Source organism: Ochlerotatus camptorhynchus, unplaced genomic scaffold (assembly GCF_037179485.1).
Source record: "Ochlerotatus camptorhynchus isolate MF236.1 unplaced genomic scaffold, CSIRO-AGI_Acam_v1.1 ptg000220l, whole genome shotgun sequence".
In the NCBI taxonomy this organism is placed as follows: Eukaryota; Metazoa; Arthropoda; class Insecta; order Diptera; family Culicidae; genus Ochlerotatus; species Ochlerotatus camptorhynchus.
The window spans coordinates 1,814,131-1,838,634 of record NW_027040710.1 but is presented as its reverse complement, the minus strand read 5'-3'; the positions used below and the strand labels follow the sequence as shown (position 1 = coordinate 1,838,634).

General features: G+C 38.3%; 1 protein-coding gene across 3 annotated transcripts in view; it reads left to right on the top strand.

Annotated features, from left to right (window-relative positions):
- Nucleotides 1-24,504, top strand: part of smog — a 309,749-nt gene that overhangs the window by 269,394 nt on the left and 15,851 nt on the right. For 2 of the 3 annotated variants that reach the window (XM_065225017.1, XM_065225016.1), the window contains exons 9-10: nt 17,184-17,314; nt 17,393-17,504. In XM_065225017.1, coding sequence (XP_065081089.1) covers nt 17,184-17,314; nt 17,393-17,504 — 243 coding nt within the window. Of the gene's footprint in view, nt 1-17,129; nt 17,315-17,392; nt 17,505-24,504 lie in introns of all 3 variants that reach the window. The other variant, XM_065225015.1, reaches the window with a different exon arrangement.

Below are 24,504 nucleotides of genomic sequence, written 5' to 3'. Positions count from 1 at the left end.
GCAACGACGATGCAAATGTAATGCGGTGTTATGTGGACGGTGGGAGCCCGCAGGATCCTGCCAGAGGCGAGTATTTTGACAAGTTTGAACTTCCTACACTAATTGATTGTACGTTGCAGCGCAATGACCGTCGCGATAATGATGATATCTGGATATATTATCAAAATGTACGTGGCCTGAGAACGAAAATAGATGACCTACTTCTAGCGGCAACCGATTGCAACTTCGATGTGATCATCATGACCGAGACTGGATTGGACAACTGCATCACGACGCTACAACTATTTGGTTCAGGCTTTAATGTTTTTCGTTGTGATCGGAGCCCTGCTAATAGTAGGAAATCCCGATTCGGTGGTGTTTTGATCGCTATTGCGCAGCGATATGACAGCCGTGTTGTACAAACCGTGAGTGGCAAAAGTTTGGAACAAATATGTGTTTTCTCGACGATCAAAGGCAGAAAGGTTTTACTGTGTGCAATCTATATTCCACCGGACAATAGCCAAGATGTAATTCTAATCAATGACCACGTTTCCTCCCTTAATGAGCTTTGTGGAAAGTATTCGACTGGTGACGCTCTCCTGGTATGTGGTGATTATAATCAACCACGCATGCGCTGGTGTTCAATTGACAACGTCATCCAATGTGATGCTTCACCACTACCGCTGTCCAGTAGCACTCTTTTGGATGGTATGGATTATTTGTGCCTTGGCCAAAGGAATCTTGTGCGCAATCCGCTCGATCGCATTCTCGATCTGGTTTTTTGTTTGCCTGATTGTGAGGCTAATGTGAATAGCTGCTCAGCTCCGTTGCTACCCGTTGACTCTCACCACCCCCCGCTTGAGATCTCTCTACCAGCGCTTGTGGTGTGTGACGAACCTATTGAAAGACATGAGGAGCGACCTCTAAACTTTCGAATGATTGATTTTGCGGCCCTTTCGAACTTTTTGCTAAACGTTGACTGGAATGCGATATCTACTATCACAGATGTCGATGAAATGGCGGAAATGTTTTGTTCCATTTTGAACGATTGGCTTGTTTCGAATGTTCCACGAATTCGGCCGTCAGTTTCGCCTGCCTGGAGTACTCTCCGTTTACGGGATTTAAAACGCACTCGCAATGCTTGTCAACGGAAACTACGTCGTCAACGAACGCCTGACAACAAACGAAGTTTTCAACAAGCCAGCAATGCGTACCGGTTTTTGAATGCCACTCTCTACAAATCTTACGTACTGCGTGTGCAAATTGGTCTGAGAATGAATCCACGTGGTTTTTGGCGCTTTGTTAACTCCAAACGGAAAAGTGCAGTGATCCCAACGAATGTCTACCTGAACGAAACGACTGCAGTGTCAGCTACAGAGTCATGCCAGTTGTTCGCCAAGCATTTTGCATCCGTATTCGCGACGAATCCCGCCTCAAACTTGGAAATCGATGAAGCCACCAGTGATGTTCCCGCTGATTTTGTTGAGTTTGGACTATTTGCTGTAAATCCAGAAATAGTTTCATTGGCTGCAAATAAACTGAAACGTTCGTTTGTCCCTGGTCCTGATGGTTTGCCTGCAGTTATAATATGTCGTTGTATTGCCGCTTTAGCACAACCGTTGTGTGATATCTTCAATCGCTCACTTCAGCAAGCAAAATTCCCTCGCATTTGGAAGCAATCGTTTATGACACCTATTTTCAAACGTGGTGATCGTTACAATGTTGTTAACTATCGGGGAATCACGAGTCTCTCAGCTGTTTCAAAATTGTTTGAAATTATAGTGGGTGGAGTTTTTCTCGATGCCACAAAAAGCTACATATCCACTGATCAACACGGATTCATGCCCGGACGATCGGTTACCACCAATTTGTTGAATTTTACGTCGAAGTGCATAAAAAGTATGGAGGAAAAAGCGCAAGTCGATGTAATTTATACCGACCTGAAGGCGGCGTTCGATAAAATTGATCATAACATACTGCTACACAAGTTATCTCGTCTTGGAGTTTCTATGCAATTGGTTTTTTGGTTGGAATCCTACCTTACAGAGCGTGTACTTCGAGTGAAGGTTGAGGGTTTTGTATCTTTGCCGTTTTCAAACAAGTCTGGAGTTCCACAAGGTAGTAATCTCGGACCGTTGCTGTTTATCCTGTTCTTCAACGATGCTGCTTTGGTTTTGGGCGAAGGATTCAAACTGGTCTATGCAGATGATTTAAAGCTGTACATTGTGGTGCGCACACAAGAAGATTGTTGGCTTCTGCAAAACTCGCTGACTTTGTTTGCCGATTGGTGCCAGAGAAACAAACTGACTATTAGTGTGGAAAAATGTCAGATAATCACGTTTCACCGCATGGTACATCCAATTTTGTTTGACTATCATATTGACGGCGATACTCTTACCAGAGTTACCAGTGTGACTGATCTAGGGGTTCAACTAGACACAAAAATGACTTTTGATTTACACCGTTCAGCGCTCATATCGAAAGCAACGCGACAGTTGGGCTTTATTTCCAAAGTTGCGAAGGATTTTTCGGATCCACATTGTTGGAAGTCATTGTACTGTGCACTTGTCCGTCCAATTTTGGAAAATGTGTCCGTCGTTTGGCATCCTCACCATGTCACGTGGTGCCTAAGGATCGAACGGGTTCAGAAACGGTTCATTCGTCTGGCACTGAGAAACTTGCCGTGGAGTGATCCTGACAATTTGCCGCCGTATCCTGATAGATGCCGACTGTTGGGCTTAGACACACTGGAACAACGACGGAAAGTACAGCAATCGTTGCTTATTGCTAAGCTGTTGAATGGTGAAACTGATGCCCCCGACCTGCTTGCGATGTTGAACTTTCGTGTGCCGAGCAGATCTCTTCGGAATACAACGCTACTGCAACCAAATTTTCACCGAACCATGTTTGGGAACAACGAACCAATCTCAGCGTGTATTCGTGCGTTTACGGCTGTCGAAGAGTTTTTCGAGTTCAATGAACCAACCGAACGTTTTGCAAATCGGATTAGGTCTGTGTTAAATTAGCTCTAATATATTCATTAAGACTAAATTGTCAGATGAATTATTTTAAATACAAATACAAATACAAATACAAATAATCGCCCAGTACTTCTCGATGGGGCGGAGCTCCGGAGTGTTGGGAGGGTTGAACATTTTCGGCATGAAATTGACCTTATTGTCCGCATACCACTTCAGCACGTCCTTGGAGTAGTGGCATGAGGCCAAATCCGGCCAGAAGATTGTTGGGACGTTGTGGGCCTTCAGGAGAGGAAGCAGCCGCTTCTGGAGGCACTCTTTTATGTACACCTGTCCGTTCATCGTGTCCTGGGTCACGAAAGGTGCACTCCGCTTCCCGCACGTGCAGATGGCTTGCCAAACCAGGAATTTCTTCGCAAATTTGGACATCTTCTGAGTGCGGACATGCTCCGGAACGCTGAACTTATCCTTGGCCGTGAAAAACAGGTTGCCGGGGATCTGTTTGAAGTCGGCCTTCACATATGTTTCGTCGTCCATGATGCAGCATTCAACTTTCGTCAGCATGTTGAGGTACAACTTCCTGGCACGGGTTTTGGCGGACTTGTTCTGCTTCTCGTCGCGATTAGGGGCCTTTTGTACCTAGAACGTTTGAAGCCCAGCCTTAGTTTTGGCCTTCTGGACAAAACTTCGGCTTAGGTGCAGCTTCTTAGCCACATCCCTAACGGAGGCGTTCGGATTTCGGTTGAAGGCCCCAACTACGCGGTTGTGATTTTTGGTGTTGTACGGAATACTTTTTCCTTCACTTCTGGGCTTCCGATCGGTGGTCAACCGTTCCTCGAACCGCTTAATCACTCGCGACACCGTGGAATTCGCGATTCCCAACGTTTTAGCGATGGAACGATGCGAGAGATCCTTGTTCTCGTGATGAATGCGCAAGATTTTATCACGCACGAGCTGTTCTTTCGACTCCATTTCCGCGAGTTTTGATCACAGGACTTTAAAACTTGCAGGATGTAAATAATGCACTATGAACTAAATCCACCCAAATTTTCATTAAATTCTACCCAACGGTTAAAAAGTTAGAGCAATTCCATAGTGTGGCAATTTCATCGTGGACACCCTTTAGCCTCCCAAAATTTGAACTCATTTAGTGAGAAACTGACTTGGCACAAACCATTTGAAGTTTATATGGGAATTACTATGAAGGAACCATAATTTCGGTTCATATCTATCTCCAAATTCACCAGTTCACTCTACTTTAGAAAATGATAGCTGAGCTTGTTGAAAATTTTCCCAGCTAAAACTTTGTTGAAGACCAGTTTTCGGTCAAATGTAAGGAACAAAAATTATTAATGATTCAAGTCACTGATGTCTTATTATTATGCTCAATCAACTGTTCAGCAGGCAACATTGGTGTTTATGGCGCGTAGAATAGAGGACAAAAACCATGGCTACTATGTCACACTGCAGTATTGCCCATAATACAGTTGCTTAATCTTGCCATAAGATTATCAATCTCTTAAACAATTAATAACTATTTAATTTGACGTTTAGCTGAAAAAACCATTTTCTGCAAAGTTGTAGCTGATAAGAATAGCAATAGATTTTGTTAACAGTACAATATGTAAAAAGGCTAGAAGACAATGAACAAAAAGTGTTGTTTTCCCATAGTAATTTCTATATAAACTTCAAATGGTTTGTGCCAAGTCAGTTTCTTATCAAATGAGTTTAACCTTTCGAAGGCTAATCAGGACCCGATTTGAAACCGTTTGAACACTGTGGAGCGAAAATTTCAAATTTTGCATCAGTCTAGTGAACATGTTTGGAACCGAATTATGAATAATAATAAAGGAACTGATTTCAAAAAGTGAATCTTAATTTTACGATTTGTTCAATAGCCACCCAATTTCCATCATTTGAATAATGAACTGTTCATTTTGGAGTTAAATGTCCAACCCATTTATTTTGTTATTAATATGTTATTAAATGAAGCAGCAAACAAAATCTCGTAGCCCTACGTTAACAATGCGGTCGTGCTTTGGACACAACCCTTAATTTTTTTAAATTCAAATAAATAAGAAGAGTCCGCAAAGCATATGTAATAAATTCAGTTATGTTGGTAAATCTCTGACTTGTGAATTGTGAATTTATCCACTTATAGTGAGATACAACCCTTCTCTCTAGTTTAAATTCAGACAAAGAGATAAAATGTTATTGCCTCCCGGGGACATCCGGGATATTCCCGGGTGGCTAATGGTCCTGGACACTCAATATTGATCCTATTGATCTTATTTATGAACTTTCATGAGATATGGAGTGCCGCATGATGGATATGGTACGATTCTGAACTTTTCTATTCTCAACGCTAATGCTCACCGACCAGAGGATCGATCCCAAAGATATTCACGATCTGTTGGACCATAGCACCTTTCATTTATCGCTCGTTGCGTTTAGTATTAGGATGGCTAAAAATATAGTTTTTGCTCAACAAAGCTCAATCGATTCCAAATCAGGTCCTGATATTTGGATGCGCTCATACTGCACTGGCCCTTTCAAATTTATTTGGAAATTACTATGGAAAAGGGAAATTTCTCTCGTCCGAGTCTTTCGCTATAATTATTAAAGGGTGAGTTTACCATATGCTATTTTCTCAACTAAAACTTTGCTCAACACAACATTTTAATTGATCACCAGAAAAAATTAGTTATTAATGATATTCTTCCGACATGCTCCATCACCTACTCAGCAGGTAGCACTGGTGTACTTGGCACGAAAAATAGGTCAAACAAAACAGACTACTATGTGGTATATGTGCAAGTGCAGTGCTGCCATGAAAGCAGTTGATTGATCATATCAGAAACTCATGAACTTGGAAATTAATTGAAAACAAACTTTCTTGACGTTCAAACAAAAAGTGGTCTTGGGCAAAGCTGTAGCTGGGAAAATTTCACTTAAGTACAGATATCAAACTTTTCCATAAATCATTATGAAGAAGGGCTAGGACAATCAAAACATAGTAATTCTCTTATAAACTTCAAAGGGCCAGTGCCGCATGAGTTCGCATCACAATGAGCTTAAATGTTGGGAGAATTATCAGACAGGTAGAAATATAACAGCTACTTAAATTGCTAGAAATTTAAGCTCTGCGTCTACCGGCATCAGCAGCACCTCACACTCAATGCACTTTTCCACCAACAACGACTAGATGCAGCCGTGTGAATACAGCCAGGAATGAAAAAAATAAAACTTGACAAAGTACCTATTCCTGCAAACAGCGCTATTGTGTGTAGGATGAATCGTAATCACATTTCCTTCACACTTGCATTCATTACCCAGCCAGGTGTGCAAATTGTGTGCGCTTTGCAGATGGTGCAGCAGGAGATATATTGCACCATTTAATTTGCTCACACGCAAAATGGAGTTATGTGATAAAGGGAGGATACCCGGCAAAAGCGTTCTCTCCATTCGAGAATGAGTCTGAAGAATGAAACGAGACACAGTTGATGGTTTCACATTCGTCATTGCTCTAATGTTGTTGTTAGTAGTATGTTTACTTAAGTTGAATATCTGGTTCTATAACATACTGTGCACATGCATCTCATTAACACATCCACCGACATGGGATAATTGCCAACCAATCCTAGCATCGAGGCACCGTGAAATCAGTTTACCACAATAGATGCAAATCCAACCAATCAACTCAATTAATTTACGCTTTCCTAACAGACTGTATATTAGCATAACATCATTCAAATAGGCTTAATTAATTCCCCACTTGTAGCACTTAGGAATCAACCTGCTTAGCTATTCATTGCCATTGTTTTGCTTGCCACGCCAAGACCAACCTCCCAATAATGGAGCACTTCCCAGCCACTTCGAGTATCATCAAAATTCATTACTCGCCGAACCGAAAGTTGCAAAACTTAAATATTGAAACTTCTACTTAACACCGACTCTCGTACAACACCCACTTACACCCTTACACGCTCACACTTCCGGTTTCCAGCCACCCCCCGTCGACCGTCATTCGTAGCGCGACCGTTTCCCCTGGACTGGCTTGATGGATGCTGTATAAAGTTCAACTGGATAAATAGATTAGTTTTCGATTGACGACGGCGGCCCGCAAGCCATTCGACAAGCAGCAGCGGCGCAGGTCGATTGAGGTTCCAGCAAATCTTTGACGAGTTTGCAATCGCTCATAGGAAATGTAACCTTTTCGTAATTAAACTTATAACCAATCTTTCGTGCCGATACGATACATTGGATTCGGAAACGAACGGTACAATTCCAGTACCTTTCTCTTTCCAGCAGTCTACATATGTGTAGGGTGTGCTTATAATAGAGTCTCGTTCTGCTTAAGCCGTTAGTAACCCTCCTTGTTTTAAATATAGACAGTCTTTCTGTACGATGTTGACCTTTCTTCTATTTATTGAATGGTAATTATCAGTTGGAGAATCTTTACGGAACTTTGCGATACCCATTTGCTTGAGTACAGAGCTTTGCTTATATAATTAGGTGGGATTATTTCACTTCATCAAACATTTAAACAAGTGCCTGAATTGACAAACAACAAATCAACCAGCAGAGCCTGATCGAATAGCATTGTCCCAAATTCGGTAGTGGCACTTGTTTGATTTGAAAAAAAGCTTTCTTGAGCAGTCACTTGTCGTGAGCGATCGACTTTTGCATACCGACAAACGAGGCTATTTTGGACATTCAATGAAATTCCTCCAACCATTTGGTTGGGATTTCTTTATTAAAGAGACTATCGCAAAGGGATGCCAGGTTTATTTAGACAAAATCTTCAGCGAAATCTAAGATATTTATTCACATCTCTTTACCACTATTTTTTTTTATTTGCGGCTGGGGGTTTAATATTACAGATTTATAAAACTGTGTTTTTACAGACGTTCAGGGAACTTTAAAGAAGCCAAGAGAAGTTTGTTGAAGTTAAGAGAACATTATTTGATTTTATTTTGTAGAAATTCACAAAACTTCTTCATCAAACTTTGCACAAATTGAAGCTTCAGTGAACTTTGCAGAAATGCAGAAAATTTAATAATAATTTAATTCAAAGTGTTTTTATGTTACTTCATACGCGAATTTAACGATTTTCAGAGTTGGTTGGAAATGCTAACATGAAGCTTTAGTGTGATGATTTATTAGCTAGAGAATGATCTTTAGAAGAGGGTAGGTGGATAGTTCCGTTAGTGTACGGCAGTATGAAAATTGAATAGAAGTTGAAAATGAGCGAAGGGCCATTAATGCGACAGTTTTTTCAAGATAGACGAACATTTTTGCCTAACCCGTACGATGTACGCGGGTACTTGAAGTATGTCTCCAAGTCCACAGGCAAAAATGTGCGTCCCTCTTGTTGCTCATAAACTGACTGCGGCTGTGGAATAGTTCTAGCGACGTTTTCATCACTACCTAAAGCCCCACGTTGCGAGAGCATTTCCAATCGATGGTGTGCTATAATGCAGTTCTTCTTTACCCAACTATTGTGTTGCTCCTCTCGTCATGACCAACGTGATCATCTCAGAGAGAAAGCAGTAGGGTGGTTTTTGCGTGCTGTACCATCATCAGCATTGTTGACGGCTACTCCCGCCTTGAGTTGTTACATTCAAAGTGTTTTTATGTTACTTACGATTTTCAGAGTTGGTTGGAAATGCTAACATGAAGCTTTAGTGTGATGATTTATTAGCTAGAGAATGATCTTTAGAAGAGGGTAGGTGGATAGTTCCGTTAGAGTATAATTTAATAAAACTAACTAAGAAAACATTGTAAAAATTCAGAGAACTTCTTTATCAAACTGTATGTATGTATGTAAAGTAGCCACCATCCCTTCGAAGATCTTGTCTTGTATGCAGCTCCACTTAATAGCAAGATCAATTTGAGCTACCGATCTGAATTCACAATATCGCTGTATGAAGGGCCAAAACGGTGGGGTGGACCCGTAAGCAGAGGCACTTACGCGAAATCCACGGGAATTTAAGAATCTCCTTCCAACGATACGATCCAACAAATCGAATAACGCAATTCGCAATACTTATTAAGCTACAGGATGGTTTGTTAAGAAGGGCGCGTCAATCTCCATGAAACTGTTGGAGTAGAATTCACACCATCACAATCGAATCGGTAGGATAAAGAAAATGATAGTGTTTATTCCCTCCTAGACTCCGGTTGTCATACCACTCCAATCGTCCAGTTCCAAGGCAAATGATACCCTGATGCTCCCTCCCAACCCAGTATTTATTTATATATCTAGTAAAAATATGTAATGGAGAAATGAAATTTATCAGAACATTAAAATACGTAATAATGAAAATACATTTATATGGATACAAAAAACTGGTATTCTGCAATGAAAATAATAATTATTTTACATACAATATGATGCAGCTCTATGTCTCCTCAGCTCCCAATAAGGAAGATGTAACCCTGAAATTTCCAGATTATATTATGCAAATAAATATTTTTAGCTAGAATGATACTTAATATGTTTGTGTTGTGTTATGTTGTGGGAGAGCTTGGGATTAAACCCATGATATTCTGCTCATTAAGCAAAACCGATCCCTCTAAGGTTATCGAGCATCTCAAAACCAAAACACTAGATGGCAAAACATGATTAAGCCCTCACCTGGTATGTAATGAACAACAGAAATACGCGATAATTCATATATTTTCAGCATATGATGCAATATCACAACTGTTGATAAAAGGAACGAATCCCATCTTATTTAAGACCTGGATGACCTGAAATGTGTGTAACCGGGTTAATACTTATTTAAATGTAATGTAATATTGAAAATGCGTTATAATGCCATGTAACAAGATACAATAAACACAAGATTTTTACGAAACAGATAATGAACGATTCAGATTTCTTTTCAAGCTGGCTCTATGCTTCCCTGGAGCCGCTCATAATAGCTAACATTAAGAATTAAGTATTATAAAATGTAATTTACAATAATATTAAATGATGTAAAGTCAATAATGAAAGATATGTAGTACTATAAACACTATACATATACGATTGACTGTACATATCAATGGTTGCTACTCCGTGATTGATCAAAATCAGTGAAATTGTACAATGAATCAACTGAATGGGGCTGGGAGTGACCGTCCATTCTCATTGTACAAGTTTCAGTGACTCTATATGTTGTAGATCAATAACGGCGCCGGCCACGTCCTTGCAATCAGGTGGGAGTAGGGAAGGAATATTAGAGTGACCTTTGTTGTTTGTGGGCCGTGTTTACCTCTGCAACCCAACAAAAGACACAGAAAAGGAGATTTTGTTAGTAAGTTGGGTTCGTTGGATCAGGATTCACCTTGATAAGTGATGCGACCATGGTTTTAAATGAATCAGTGTTATCATGCATTATACTTGGATTTGCCCGAAGCCAAAACCAAATGGTGTATCATTGGGCCTTATTTCGGGTGTCACTACACGGTGATAAGCAAGTGATACTCAGAATAAGAGCCGTGATTACCGTACAAATCAAATGGGAATCACTTCACCGTGACGACAAGTGACAACTTTTCACCGTGATGTGACACCCGTAATAAGCCCCATTATAATATACATCTGATCAATATAAATCATCATCGAAATGCTGAAAATAAACTTAGAGCATGAGCATGAGCAAAATTGATCGCCCACGACTGCCAACACCAAAGAGCTGAAAACCAATTCAAACAAATCAAATCAACAGACAAAACCAGGGTGAAAGCTGTAAGAGTGAATCATTACCGTATAAATCTAATGATGTTCCGTCATCAAAGAGCTGGAAGAAAACTCAAATAATTTAAATCAATAGATCCAGTCTGAATGAAGGCTGCAAAAAGAGAATAATTATACAGCAATGACCCCATTTTGTCAGCTAGCAAAGTATGTGTATTTTAGACATTCATCTTGAAGGAGGAAGGTATGAAATTACAATTATGTGGAATTATTGAAAAATAACAGTCTGATGCGCGGAGAGATTGACAGGATCGGGTCATAACTGTAATGTGAATATTAGGAAGATGTATCATCATCAAACTATTCTTGAATTGACCTGGAAGAATGCTTGTGAATAATTGTTTAACAGATAAATTAAATTGATAAACTAAATGGTTCAAACAACAACTCCAGCCTGTAAAAAAGCTGAAAATAGGGAATCTTTACAATGTGGATCCCCCACGGTCTTCCACTCAGTAAGCAAAAGCGGCAGCAACCAGGCTAGTCGAGCTGCTCAATTTAAATATTGAAACCTTATTTTGTGAATTTCTTAAGAATACCGATTGAAACACAATGTAAACAAATAAAAGTTAAGAGTCTCATCCGAATCAAATGATTCCAAACGATACGCATTCATAGAAATTAAGTTTAAATAGACAAAAGTAAAAAAGGAACAATCTCACCAAATCAGTCCAACTGAATCCCTTGCAAGCAGCTATGTCACGCTTGGTGTAGTAGCTCCGATCATAGACCCGCCCTACGGGGATCAATCCTCTGGTCGAATGTAGTCGATTGCTCCATGACGCGAACACGAAGCGACCGCTCACAAAATCATACAACGCGTAAACAAACTGAAATCAAAAACTATCACACGCGACGCCACAAATTTCTGTACCGGGAGCACAAACGAAGAAAAAAACAAACAACGCAGATAGCGACATCTTTTCTGATGCCTGCAAACATGATGCATCACGTTTTCTTTTTCGATTCCAAAACTTCTCGGAAAGCGAGAAAACCACCAATCACACACGTATAACCGTCCGGGAGGCAGAGTGCCAGCGCTAATCTGGCAAAATCAGCGAACGCACGCACAAAACAGAAATAAACTTATACACAACCGTATCCGAACAGGTTCGAAGCTGAACTGTCAGAGAACTTCTTTATCAAACTATGTAGAAATTAATGGAACTTTATTGAAATTTAGGCAATTTTGTAGAAATTCCGAGAGCTTCTTTGAAGTTTATGGATTTTTATTCATCTTCATTGAGTTACGTAAAATATCAGGGACTTTGAAGATGATAAGTGAACATCTTAGAAATTCAGGAAATTTAATATAAATTCAAGGTACATCGTAAAATTTCAGAGCACTTAGTATAAATTCAAGGAGCTTTTTAAAAATTCACTAAAACTTCGTAGAATTGGAAACTTGGTACAATTTTTGAAGCTAAGAAAACTTTGCTTAATTTCAGGAAACATCCTTAAGGATGCGGTACCTTCGTCAAAGTTGAATGTACTTGTAATAGATAAGGAAAATCCAAGCTTGGTTGTTGTTGTAGAATTTCAGGTAACTTCAGGTAACAGAAATTCTTAAAAGTTCAGGAAAGTTTGCAGGAGTGTAGTTCAATGAACTTAGTAGAAGTTGAGCTAAATAAGTTACAATTCGAGGAACTTCGTTAAACTTCATAGAAGTGCAGGGAATTTTGCCAAAAAAAACAAATCATCAATTACTATGAATTGAGTTCCAAAGGATTTCAGAATTCTGAGGATAATCCCAGAGAATTCTGCGGAATATTATCTGAGCAATTGAGAGAAGAAATCCGTGAAGATTCCGAGAAGAATTTAAATTGAACTCTCCGGATAATTTATAGGAAACTTTCGGAAGAGAATTGCAAGGCATCTCTGTTACTATTCCAAGGGACTATTGAGGAGAAATTGAAGGGATTTTGGAAAAATACTTGGGGAATGTTCCAAAGTTACATTTAAAAAGAAATTTTAAAAAGGATTCTTAAGATCAAAACTTCACTGCGATTCTGAGGCAAGTTCTAATAGAGCTATAAGATTTGTTTTCTCTTTGACTTTTAGGGATTTCTTAACTGAAATTAATAAAAAATAGGATAATTATGAAGAGAAATTTGAACTACTTCCAGTGAAAAGTTTGTACAGTTCGAAGATAATTTTAATTCGAATTTCTGGAAATAATTCCAGGAATAGATAGCATAGAGTTTGTATTAAGTTCCTTTAAATTAAATTAATCAAATTTACGGCAGTGATGCAAAATATCATGACACTCACGTGACACTCGTCTTCGCTAACAGATCGTTTTGTCACGCAGTGAGAGTTAGAGTCATGGTAAACAACAATCACCAGTAATGGTCGCTGCTCACAAGCAAAACGTTACACTCGCTGCTGATGATGAAAAGCACAACGAAAACAGTGAAGACTTCTGCAGTACGATCATGAGAAAAAGCGAAACGACAGAAGAAAATGAAAACACTGCCTACGCATTCCAAGTTCATCTCGGCAGGCGCGACTGTGTGAGTTATAAACAAAGCAGGCAACATGAAACAGAAGCTGTTGGGTTCACTCACCAACACACTCACATAAGCAAGCAAAGCAGCAACTGCTTCAAAACGAGCATAGATGAGTGTCGTGATTGTCGGGAATGACCAGATCGGTGATGGATCACAACAGAAGACGACATTCATCAGTTGCTTTTTACTTCTTTCGTCAACTTGATGGATGGTCATGGAGAGAGCTTAGACGAGTGCATTGATAGGAATGTACAAAGAGTTATTACCATCAGCTGTTTGGCGATCGTGATTGTGATAGGTCGCAGCTCTGATTTACGGATACAATTTGAATTCCTATCCGATATTCCCAGATCAAATTCCTAGGAAAATTCTATAGAACTCTGATAGACTTCTGAGATGATTCTATGGAACCTCCAGGAAAACTTTCTATACGCATTTGGTTAAGATTCAAATATTAATTGCTTAATTGTCCTAACAAATTAGTGTAACGACTATATAAATCACCCCTCCTCCATATTTCACCCACTTGGTGCAATCTTATTATTTCCATCCTAGTTCAAGAAAACTGGTGATTTTCTGGAATAAATACATTTAAGGAATTGCTGTTCCATTAGAACTACATCATTAGAAAAAAATTGAAGAAAACTTTGAAAGAACTTTAAAAAACTTAAGGAAACTTCGAAGAACTTTACAAAACTTCGTAGAAAATCAGGGAAAGCGAATTTCGTGAAGCTTCATTGGACTACGTAGAAGTGCAAGAAATTATGTAGAACATCAGCTAATTTTGTTGGAATTCACAGAACTTCTTTATGAAACTTTGAAGAAACTAAGCGAGCTTTATTTAAATATAGCAAACTTTGTAGAAATTTTGTGAACTTCACTTAAGTTCAGTGATTTCTCTATAACTACAGGGGACAACTTAGAAATTCAGGAAGTTTAATATAAATTCAGAGAACATCGTAGAGCTTCCGAGATCTTCTGGGAGATTTGGGAAAATTCGTAGAATTGGAAACTTTGTACAATTTTGGAGAGCTTCGTTGAAGTTAAGAAAACTATGTTTAGTTCAAAAATCTTTATAAAACTGTTAAAGTTTAATGTGCTTGTAATAGTTCCAAAATCAAAGAAATTCTTAAAAGTTCAGGAAAGTTTGTAGAAGTGTATTTGAGCAAACTTTGTAGAAGTTTAGCTAAATAAGTAGCAATTCGGTGAACTTCGATCAACTTTATAGAACTGCAGGAAATTTTGTATAGGAATTCAACAGTTACACTGAATGGAATTCGAAATGATTTCAGAAGATGACTCCAAAATAATTCTGATGATAATTCCAAGAGAATTGTGCGGTACTGGGAAATTATCAGAAGAAATCCGTGAACATTCCGAGAAGAGTTTAAATAGAATTCTCCGGATAATTTATAGGAAGCATATCAGTGAGCTTTTCAAGGAACTACTGAGGAGATCATGCAATTATTTTGGGAAAATATTAGGGAAATGTTCGAAAGATTCTGATGAGGAAAATTTATATGAAATTCTGAAGCAAATTCCAAGAGAACTCTAAGATTTTTTTCTTTTATGAAGACTTTCAGCCTTTTTGGCTGGTCCGTCTCTTTATCTCTAAGGTTTACATGAAGTGTAAATAATTAAACATTTAAGATAGTTATGGACTGAAATTTAAACCATTTCCTGTGAAAAGTTTTAACAGTTCAAAGAGCATTGTTGCGATAACTTTAATTCGAATTTCTAGCGATAATGCATGGTATGGATTTTATAGAATTTGTATTAAATTTAATTTAATTGATTTATCATCACGGTTAAAAATTGCATTTCTATCTGGTATTCCCAGATGGATTCCTAAGAGAAATTACATAGAACTCTGGAGGAATTTTGAGATGATTCTATGGAATTGACAATTCCAAAAATACTGCAAAGAATTCCAAGGGAAAATTTGGAGCAGTAATTAACGAAAGCCATTAGACCGAAAGTCATTAGACCGAAAGTCATTAGACCGAAAGTCATTAGACCGAAAGTCATTAGACCGAAAGTCATTAGACCGAAAGTCATTAGACCGAAAGTCATTAGTCCTAAAGTCATTAGGCCGAATTTATCACTAGGCCGAATGGGTCATTAGGCCGAAAATATAATAGTTGTTCACTTTTCATTAAACGGCTTCTGTATTGTTCCAGATTAAGAAAATAATGAGCAGCTAATGAAGCAGGTAGAATTATGTTGATCCACGATTTCAGAATACATTGCTGTAATATGCTCAAAAAAACCGCTCAAATATGTTTCAAAGAAGGAAAAATCTGATGTGAAAAATATTTACTAGACATATCAGCAGATAGAGATCACGAAAGAACTCTATTTTATTGAAAATATGGAAAATCTGCTATGAAAAATCTTTGTTAAAAATTCCTCAGCAGAAGATATGCCTACCCGAGCAGGAACAAATATCTCGATACCTTAAATTGGTATGGATAAGCCTGAAATAAGAGGTAAAATACCAAAAAATAATACCAAAAAAATGTTCCCGTAATACCATTCCAATACCAAATTTTAATAGTGCAATACAAAAAAAATATCTCCCAGGTATTCTTTTGGTATCCAAATATAATTTTTTGGTATTTACAAAATATGTTTCATGTATTTTTTTGGCATTATTCTTTGGTATTTTACCTCTTACGTCATGCTGGTCAATACCAAATTTTAGTATCAGATCAAAATTAGGTATTCATTAGTTATTTTCTCCTGCTCGGGACACTCCCGATCATAAGTTTGGGGTCACCCAAAAAAATGCAATTGTGGTATGTTCATATTTCTGCTATTTTACATCCAATTTTCGCTCTCTTTAGATCATTTGAAAGGTATTGATTAGAACTTTCTTCGTAGTAAATGGCTCAATACAATTTTAAATGTTGTATACTAAAAGTTCACCCAAAATTACAACATTTCTCAAAATTTGCTTTGAAGAATCATCGCTGATTTTCTCAGAATTGGGTTATCCAAATTTTGAAATGAAAGTAATAGTAGAACCCTTATTCTATAAGAGATCTAAAAAAATACAGACAAACAGTCTGAATTTTTCCATGTCCAAAAATGTTGCATTCTTACCAAGAAGATTACGATTTTGATATTTTTGAAAAACAGAAAAATCTTTAGAAAATAAAAATTCAAGATTATGTTATGTATTCAATATCCCTTCTCAGATAGAAGTTTTGAAAAATTCACAAACCTGCATTTCCTAAAAAAAATCCTAAGTTCAATGTAATCACTTTTCTAAATTCGGCCTATCGAACCATTCGCCCTAGTGGCGTTCGGCCTAATGGCCGTCAGCTTAATGTCCCTACACCGTCCTAACACACTATCATAATATATGTTCATGTTAATGAAAACTTAAACTTATATCTTTGCTTATGCATCCAGTTTTAGAGACAGCTGATCAAAATGACACTGCTCATACTATTAATAAAAACTCTAATACCGGTCCCTATTTTACTATTAAAAATCGAAGTTTTTGATCAGTGTTGTCTGTACCATCTGTCCCTTTGATTTCGATTACCTATCCAACTTCTATCCACGAGACGAATAATTGGCGAAGTATCGTAGGTTTCCATTACTCAAAAACCCGTCTTAAACTACTAAAGTTCTTTGAAATTCAAGTCTTGACTCTCTCCCCCACACTCTCCCTACCTCCTGGCTATATGTTATGTATTGTACGTGTATCCTCCTACAGCTCCTACAGACTGTCCCAACTCCCCCGTTAACCAATCCCACTCTCACAGTCACTTGTTTTTGGTGTGAGCATCACTGTCTCGCTCGCCCTCCGAATTTCTCTTTTTCTCTCTCTCTCTCTGTCTCTGTGCATTTTCTTTTTGGCTCGCTCGTTCTGTTCTCTGTGTTGCATCGTACTAGCCCTTCCAGGTTCGTTCCCTTGCCCATGAAGTATCATTCCGCTTACCTGTGGACGCTTTCAAGGGTGCACACGACAGTTCCCACCACGGCGGCGGCCTGGGCACCTACGCCGGAATCTGCATCGGTGATCCGGAGGTCGGCGACGTCACCATCTCCGAGATGAGCCCCGAGGACATCCGCGCCGAACTGAAAAGGTAAGGCACAGGACAAATGGAAATGATAAGACTCATTGTAATCGTCGGCTAACTATTTTCTTTCTTTTCCCCCGGCAGACTGTACACACAACTAGAATACTTAAAGAATAAGACACTCCGGCAGGACAATCCACACATTAGCAAACGAAGGGGAGGCCGCAAGGTGGCCCACCGTAGATTCTCGTTACAGGTAGATATTGAACGAACTTATGGAACTAGATTGGTTTTCCGTTTTCTTAGGTTTTGTGCTATCTTTCACCGTTTGTTTTAAAGGTTATGTTTGTATCTATTTATGGGTATGGCGTGTGGAAGCGTATGCACCGGTTTCAGAGTTGATGGGAACGAAAAATATACTAAAATGCGGATTCCACCTTACTGAACTACACCAAGGAATACATTTTGAACTAGGTTGAACTAATCGATTATTAATGAAAATAGTTGATCCATTTTTAATTGCCAGCCTTCCCGAGCAGGAACGAATGTCTCGATAACTTAAATTGCTATGAGCTTGGTATAAAAGTAAAGACCAAATAATAATACCAAAAAACTACAAGGGACAGCCCTATGGGGTTGTACGCAATGGAGACGTAGGACTACGTGGTCTTATATAATAAATCTTATTTGTTAACTGCAGCAGGAGCTTGTGTTTTGTGTAGGAATAGGAATTTAAGTGGGGTTCTCTCTGTTTATACTCTTTAGTATGACGCGCTTGACACAGATGGCTCATAGCGGTTCACGAATAGCTACTGATTCCAATCAATAGCGATGCGGCTTCTTGCTCATTCTTTTGATCCTCATGTTGTCTGCAGCTCGCAGGCAGCCTTTCGTTGTGTAGTGGAGAACAATGTTCAACGCCACGCGCCGAAAGCACTGCTGTTGCTGCTGATGCCGACGACCGGACACCACCACACACTGTGATTGGAACTATCAGCCTTGATAGCTAGCTGTTTGCGGGGAGCCTTTCGTTTTATCCTGGAGAACACCACCACTCACCCCGCGGTGATGGAATAAACACCGTTTGGTGAGATCGGATGGAATTCAACTTTGAAATTTGTGTTAGGGAAATCGCTTTTCACAGGCAATCAGTGTTAATTTTAATTATCATAGCAACAGTTCCACACTCGTGTAATTTTCAATTGTAACATTTTGAAAAATTACAAAGTATAAAATTTTACGGATGCGTAGAAATATTTCTGAACGATTGGTGATAAAATTATTAAAATTTGACCAGGAGCAGCTGTGTTATTAACGTTCGAAATTTTTCATAATTTTGTTACATGTTCCATTTTCAGTTTTCACAAAGTGTATCCCCATATAGAAATCACAGACGTAGTCCTGCGTCAAAATGTTCTTGCAATACCTGAAAATACACGCAAACCAAAAATTTATTACACTGAATGTTAGTTCCACTTCCGATCATCCTCTGTTCATGAACATCGCAGAGAATGTTAAAAGTTGACCTTGCAGACGATGCAATTATTTTTAATCTTTCTTTATTCCGTGTTCTGTACCTGATTTCACCTCCACAATCAAGCATTTGCCTTGATTTGTATGTATAACATGGTAGAACGACGCACACACTTGCCTCGATTCTCTCAAGAAAAAAAAGCAACCGAGTATGCGAGGAAATGAGCGCTTCTTGTTTGCTTTTAGGCTATCCATATCCCGAAGCATTACATGATTAATTTCACTCACTAATACGCTCCACATCTTTCTTTCTCCATTTTCTTGCATTGAACCGCAGCTCGGTATGTCACATCCTCGGTTCATGCGGTCTCCAATAACATCCTCCGATGATGAATCCCACATAATGTAAGCGAATCTTACATCCATCGGTTGGGTGTACACTCCCGGTCATAAGTTTGGGGTCACCCTTTAAAAAAAAACTATTCTATAACTTCTCTTTAAGTTTCAACATTTTCCAAAATTCACACTAAATATTCATGACTGATTTTCTCAGAATTGGGTCGGACAAATATTGAAATGAAAGTGGAAGTAGGACCATTATTCTATACCCATCGAGATTCTTTAGTGAAAGTATGGTAGAAAAATTTAACATATGCTTTAAATTATTAAAATACTTATTCAAGTCATCGATCCAAAGTTTGGGTTCAACTGGGAATATTGTTTTTTTTATATGTGTGCTATTTTTTTCCAATTTTAGTTCTCTTTGCAATATTTAAAAGGCAATTGATGGATCTTAATTCGTTGCAATTTATACTAAAATGAAAAGCAAACTTACAACAGTAACAAATCATAGTGTGGGGTGACCCCAAACTTTTTATCGATGACTTGAATAACAGTTTTATTGATTTAAAGCATTTTCTAAATTTGTCAACCAAACTTTCACTAACGAATCTCGATGGGAAAAGAATAAGGATTCTACTTCCACTTTCGACCCAATTCTGAGAAAATCAGTCATAAATATTTGCGTTACGTAATGTTTTAACAGGCCATAACGCGCTTCAAAAGTTTCCATTTCGAATTTAAAGTTGAAAAGATGTCGAGTATAGAGAATTTAAGAAAATTAATTTGATTTGCTGAAAATCTAGACTAACATATGTAAAGGGCGTAACTCCAAAATGTAAACAAACCATATTTTGCCACATATACACTACCGATCATAAGTTTAAGGACACCCCCAAAAAACCATGCAAATATGTTTTGTTCAATGATCTCTCATTTTACGTTCAATTTTCGATCTCTAAACGTTATTTGAATGGTATGAATGGTATACAATAAGCACAGACAAACAGACATAACACTCGCAAGTTGTTCATCGAACAAGCATTTAACGGACAATTTAAAAGTATCGTAGTTGGTAGTACCGCCACCTGTGGCGCGCATATTCAATTCCCTTACGTTTGACGTTTACACACAACCACCATCTGTTCAGCGTAGTGCCCACCACAGTGTACTCAACAGATGGCGGTAATGTTTTAACAGTGAGAAATATTCAATGTGTTATGTCTGTATGTCTGTGGCATAAGTGTTCTACTACTACTTTTATTTCAAAATTTGGCCAACCCAATTCTGAGAAAATCAGTCACGATTCTTCAGAGTAAATTTTTGAAAAATATTGTAACTTTGGGTGAACTTTTAGCACACAAAATTTGAAAATTATATTGAACAATTTGCCAACGAGGAAAGTTCCATTCAATACCTTTCAAATGATCTAAAGAGAACGAAAATTGGACGTAATATGACAGAGATATGAACATAACAAATTTGTCATGTTTTTTTGGAGGTGTCCTTAAACTTATGATCGGGAGTGTATAGAGAACAGTTCACAAACTACTCGATAAACACGAAAAAGTAGAAAAAAATATCACTTCAAATCATCAAAAACGTTTCTTCTTATTTAACTTTAAACTCTATGATGCATCTGTTTGTTACGCCTTGCGCCAGAACTACGAATTATATTGTTTTAATATGCCAAACGTACTGATTCTGTAATATCTAGTCACGCCCGATTCATTTGAAATGCATCCGATTGATATTTCACGTGTAAACAACGAACAAAAAGAAGACCAAAAAAATCATTGGGCATAATTCCACTCTCACAAAATTTGTGAACGAAGAACCAAGGCGGAACAACCAACAAAAAATCCCAAGGGTGTGTTTCTCGACCAACAATTCGACAGTGAGCATGCATAAGGGCGAATACGCGATGATCGATTCTCTTCATCGATTTTCTCTTTGCATTGCTACAGCTAAGCAAAACAATATTCTAGAATTTGTTCAATGCAGAGTAGTAACAGGTTGTATTGGCTATCAAAAGCAACAGCAAACGCACCGAGAAACGTTAAATCTAGCGAGTTATTAACAAAAGAGAAAATCGACGAAGAGAATCGATCATCGCGTATAGGCCCTTATGCATGCTCACTGTCGAATTGAAATAGGCGGATCAACCAAACGTAAACAATGGCTTTAAACGCAAATTTCTCGAGAGTCATAATACACCCACGCAAACTAACAATGTCATTCGATAAAGGAAGTTTGCTCTTTCAGATGCTGGTGTTAGATTGCGTGGATGTACCTTGATTTTCGAGAAATTTGCGTTTAAAGCCATTGTTTACGTTTCGTTGTTCCGCCTATTTCAATTGTTGGTCTAGATTTCCACGGCGTATCACCAGTGTTGGCAGTTCAAAGCCCGGAAGATCCGGGGGGAAACAACATGTAAGAAATTATCAGGGCGTATGATGTTTTATTCTCAATTTCACGACAAAGAAAACTTTTTTGAGTTTTTAGTGATGCATAATGATATATTACACTAATAACTATATGTCAAGCTTATAAAATCATTCAGAAAGTGGAAAGTCGTGAAATAGGATTAATTTTTAGGTCATCAATTCTCAACGATCATCATCGATCTCATCAATTCTCATCATTCTGAAGCGATTTTCTCGATATGGTCATTTTGGGGTTACGCCCTTTTCAAATGTTAGTCTAGAAATTTACGATCCACGTCTTAAGGGGGTAGTACCATGGAGGTAACTCTAATATTAGTAGGTCCCGAAGAAACGTGCTCAACTTTTTGGCTCAGCTCTGGTACTATCTTCGGTCCCAAGCTAATCGATGCACCCCTCGAAATATAGGAAAATCCACGAACCCCTTATTTTATCTGTCAAACTTTCATAGCAAATCAAAACAAACATTGTGTAGTACTGGAATTTCGACTAGAATGGGGTACGTTAATCGATTTGCTTGGGACCAATAGGTTAGTCAAGTAGTTTTCGGGGCTAAATAAACATCTGTTAAAAAAGGAAATGCACCAGGTGCCACCAGCCACTGCCCGCCGCATTTTCCTTAGCGGTATGGGTTCCACTGCTCGCCCATGTGAACATAGAACATTTTTTTTTAATCATGTTTCGAGAAAAAACAAGTTTGAAGTTTTGAGACGTCGGAGCGCGGGTCAGGATTTTGGTCCACGTTTCGGCCTATTACTTTCGAACGGAATGTCGGACGGACTTTGGGTAAAGTTTCACATAAAGTAGACATTCCAAAGAATTTTTTAAGTCCAAATAAAATATCGATTTTTTGAAAGTTACAGAGTGTACTACCCCCTTAAATACGATGAAACAATTTGACAGCACAAGCTTTTTTCGTTTATATCAAGCTGAACATTGCATTAGGTTCTAAGTAACATTGATCGATTCTCTTCGTCAACTTTCTCTTTCGTTAATAAGTTAGCATTAGCATCGAATAAGTTGCACAATATCGTAGGTGGTACGAATTCAAAACTATTAAGAGCAAGACGGTTATCTATTACTGGACAGATAGTAAGTTTTTTTTTTTTTTTTTTATTTAAGAGATTTTTAGCCTCAGGCTAGTTCATCCCTAGGACAGATAGTAAGTAAGAAATAGCACTATCTCCCAGATAAAGACATATCCCACACCAACAGTTAAGGATTGTTCTGGCCACAAGTAACATAAACACACTTTGAATGAATTTTTGACTTGACCTTCACCAATTTGCATTAAACTCTTCATAATTGTTCGTTTTGGGCAGTCATTCACATTTATGCTAAAATTTGTTCTTGTTCAATATTGCAATACTAGTGCTCCAGTCATGTGAATGTGAATGGCTTAAATTTGAAATACATTTTCATGCTTTATTTGCGTAGATATGTGGTAAAACTTAGGTTACAGCTTAGCATTGAATTAAATTTCGTGAAGAATGAATTAAATTGAAATTTAAGATAAGGCTAATTAGGCAACCAGTAGAGCCAAAAACTGGCACACTGGGAGCTATTCGACATTATTCAATAAATCATAGCCTGAAAATGTCTTTTTCTAATCGAAATGACGTCTGGGACACCAAGTCAGTGTTGCTGGCAAATGTGTGTTTTTATAAATGTTGAAATTGCTGTCCAGAGCGTCTGCTGGAAAATAAGGTTGCTGAAATAAAATGAAGACTATACTTACATTTAAAATTTATGGCAAATCAAAAATTGACCCTAGATGGCATTACAACAAACGCTTCAATTGGTTGTTGTCTTGCCTATTCCTACACGTTTAAAAAATGCTACTCAAATCCAAGTTCACTTCACTCAAATACCGCAAAATTGTATCCATCCGCAATTGAGCAAAAGTCTACCCAAATTTAATCAAATGTCACCCACATTGCTGCAGATTTTCCGGAAAATCTGCAAGAACATGATCGACATCCACTCAAACACGAGTAAACGCTTCATCTGCCGCTCAAAGGTAAATGCTTCGAACGAATTTGATAGCAAAGATTACATCCTCAGAAGAAAGGTTTGTGTATTTGCTCATTTTTCTATGCGTTGCTTCCACCTTCACTCAAGCGCAGCGCTATTGTATCTGTCGCTTGGATTATGGTAAACTTTCCAGTCTTCTTTATATGATGTCTTCGACAGAACCCAAAATTGAGCTGCAATCTCCGTCCGTGTAATATACTTTTGCACGATCCTCCAACCTCGTCATCGTCTTGATAGCAACTCATGCCTGCTCTTATTAACTTTTTTGTCTTATTAAACAATCCACCCCAAGATAAAAGCTTCTTTTATCGATCTGTGTGCTGAAAATACCTGGTAATGTCTTTAAATGGCCGTGGGGATACAAATAGAAAGTCGACGAAGAAAACTGTCAATGTTACTTAGGACCTAATACAATGTTCAGCTTGTATAAACAACACTGTCTACTTGATATGGTCGAATATGAAAGTTTTTTTTTTATATTTTGTCCAAGATGCACTGCACTGTGCGACGTTTTGTATTCCAAATACAGAGCTTTACCAATGCTTCAACTAGCTGAATGAATAAAAAAAACTGAATTGGACTAATTTTAAGACACACAACCAACATCTTAGAAGTCGAACGTGGTTGCACTGCAAATGATGCAGACTCTACAAAACCGCATATCATTTCACCGGAAATCATGTGAATGCAAAAGCAGCCCATGGAGCGACTCCATCTGCACCCAACGTACCGGTTAGATTGCAAAACCGACCAAAAACTACATCTAATTCTGTGCTCGAATTTGCTTACCATGCACTCTATTCGAAATTCGTACGAACAGGTTGTAATTTTGAAAGTTGAATTAGTACGTCAATGGCATGCATATCCGAAATCCAAATCCGCCCACTGAATTGAATGTGGCAATTCCCTTTGAATAATGCATACGCTTCCATACTTCCACCCACCGACCGTCTGCACCGGAACGGG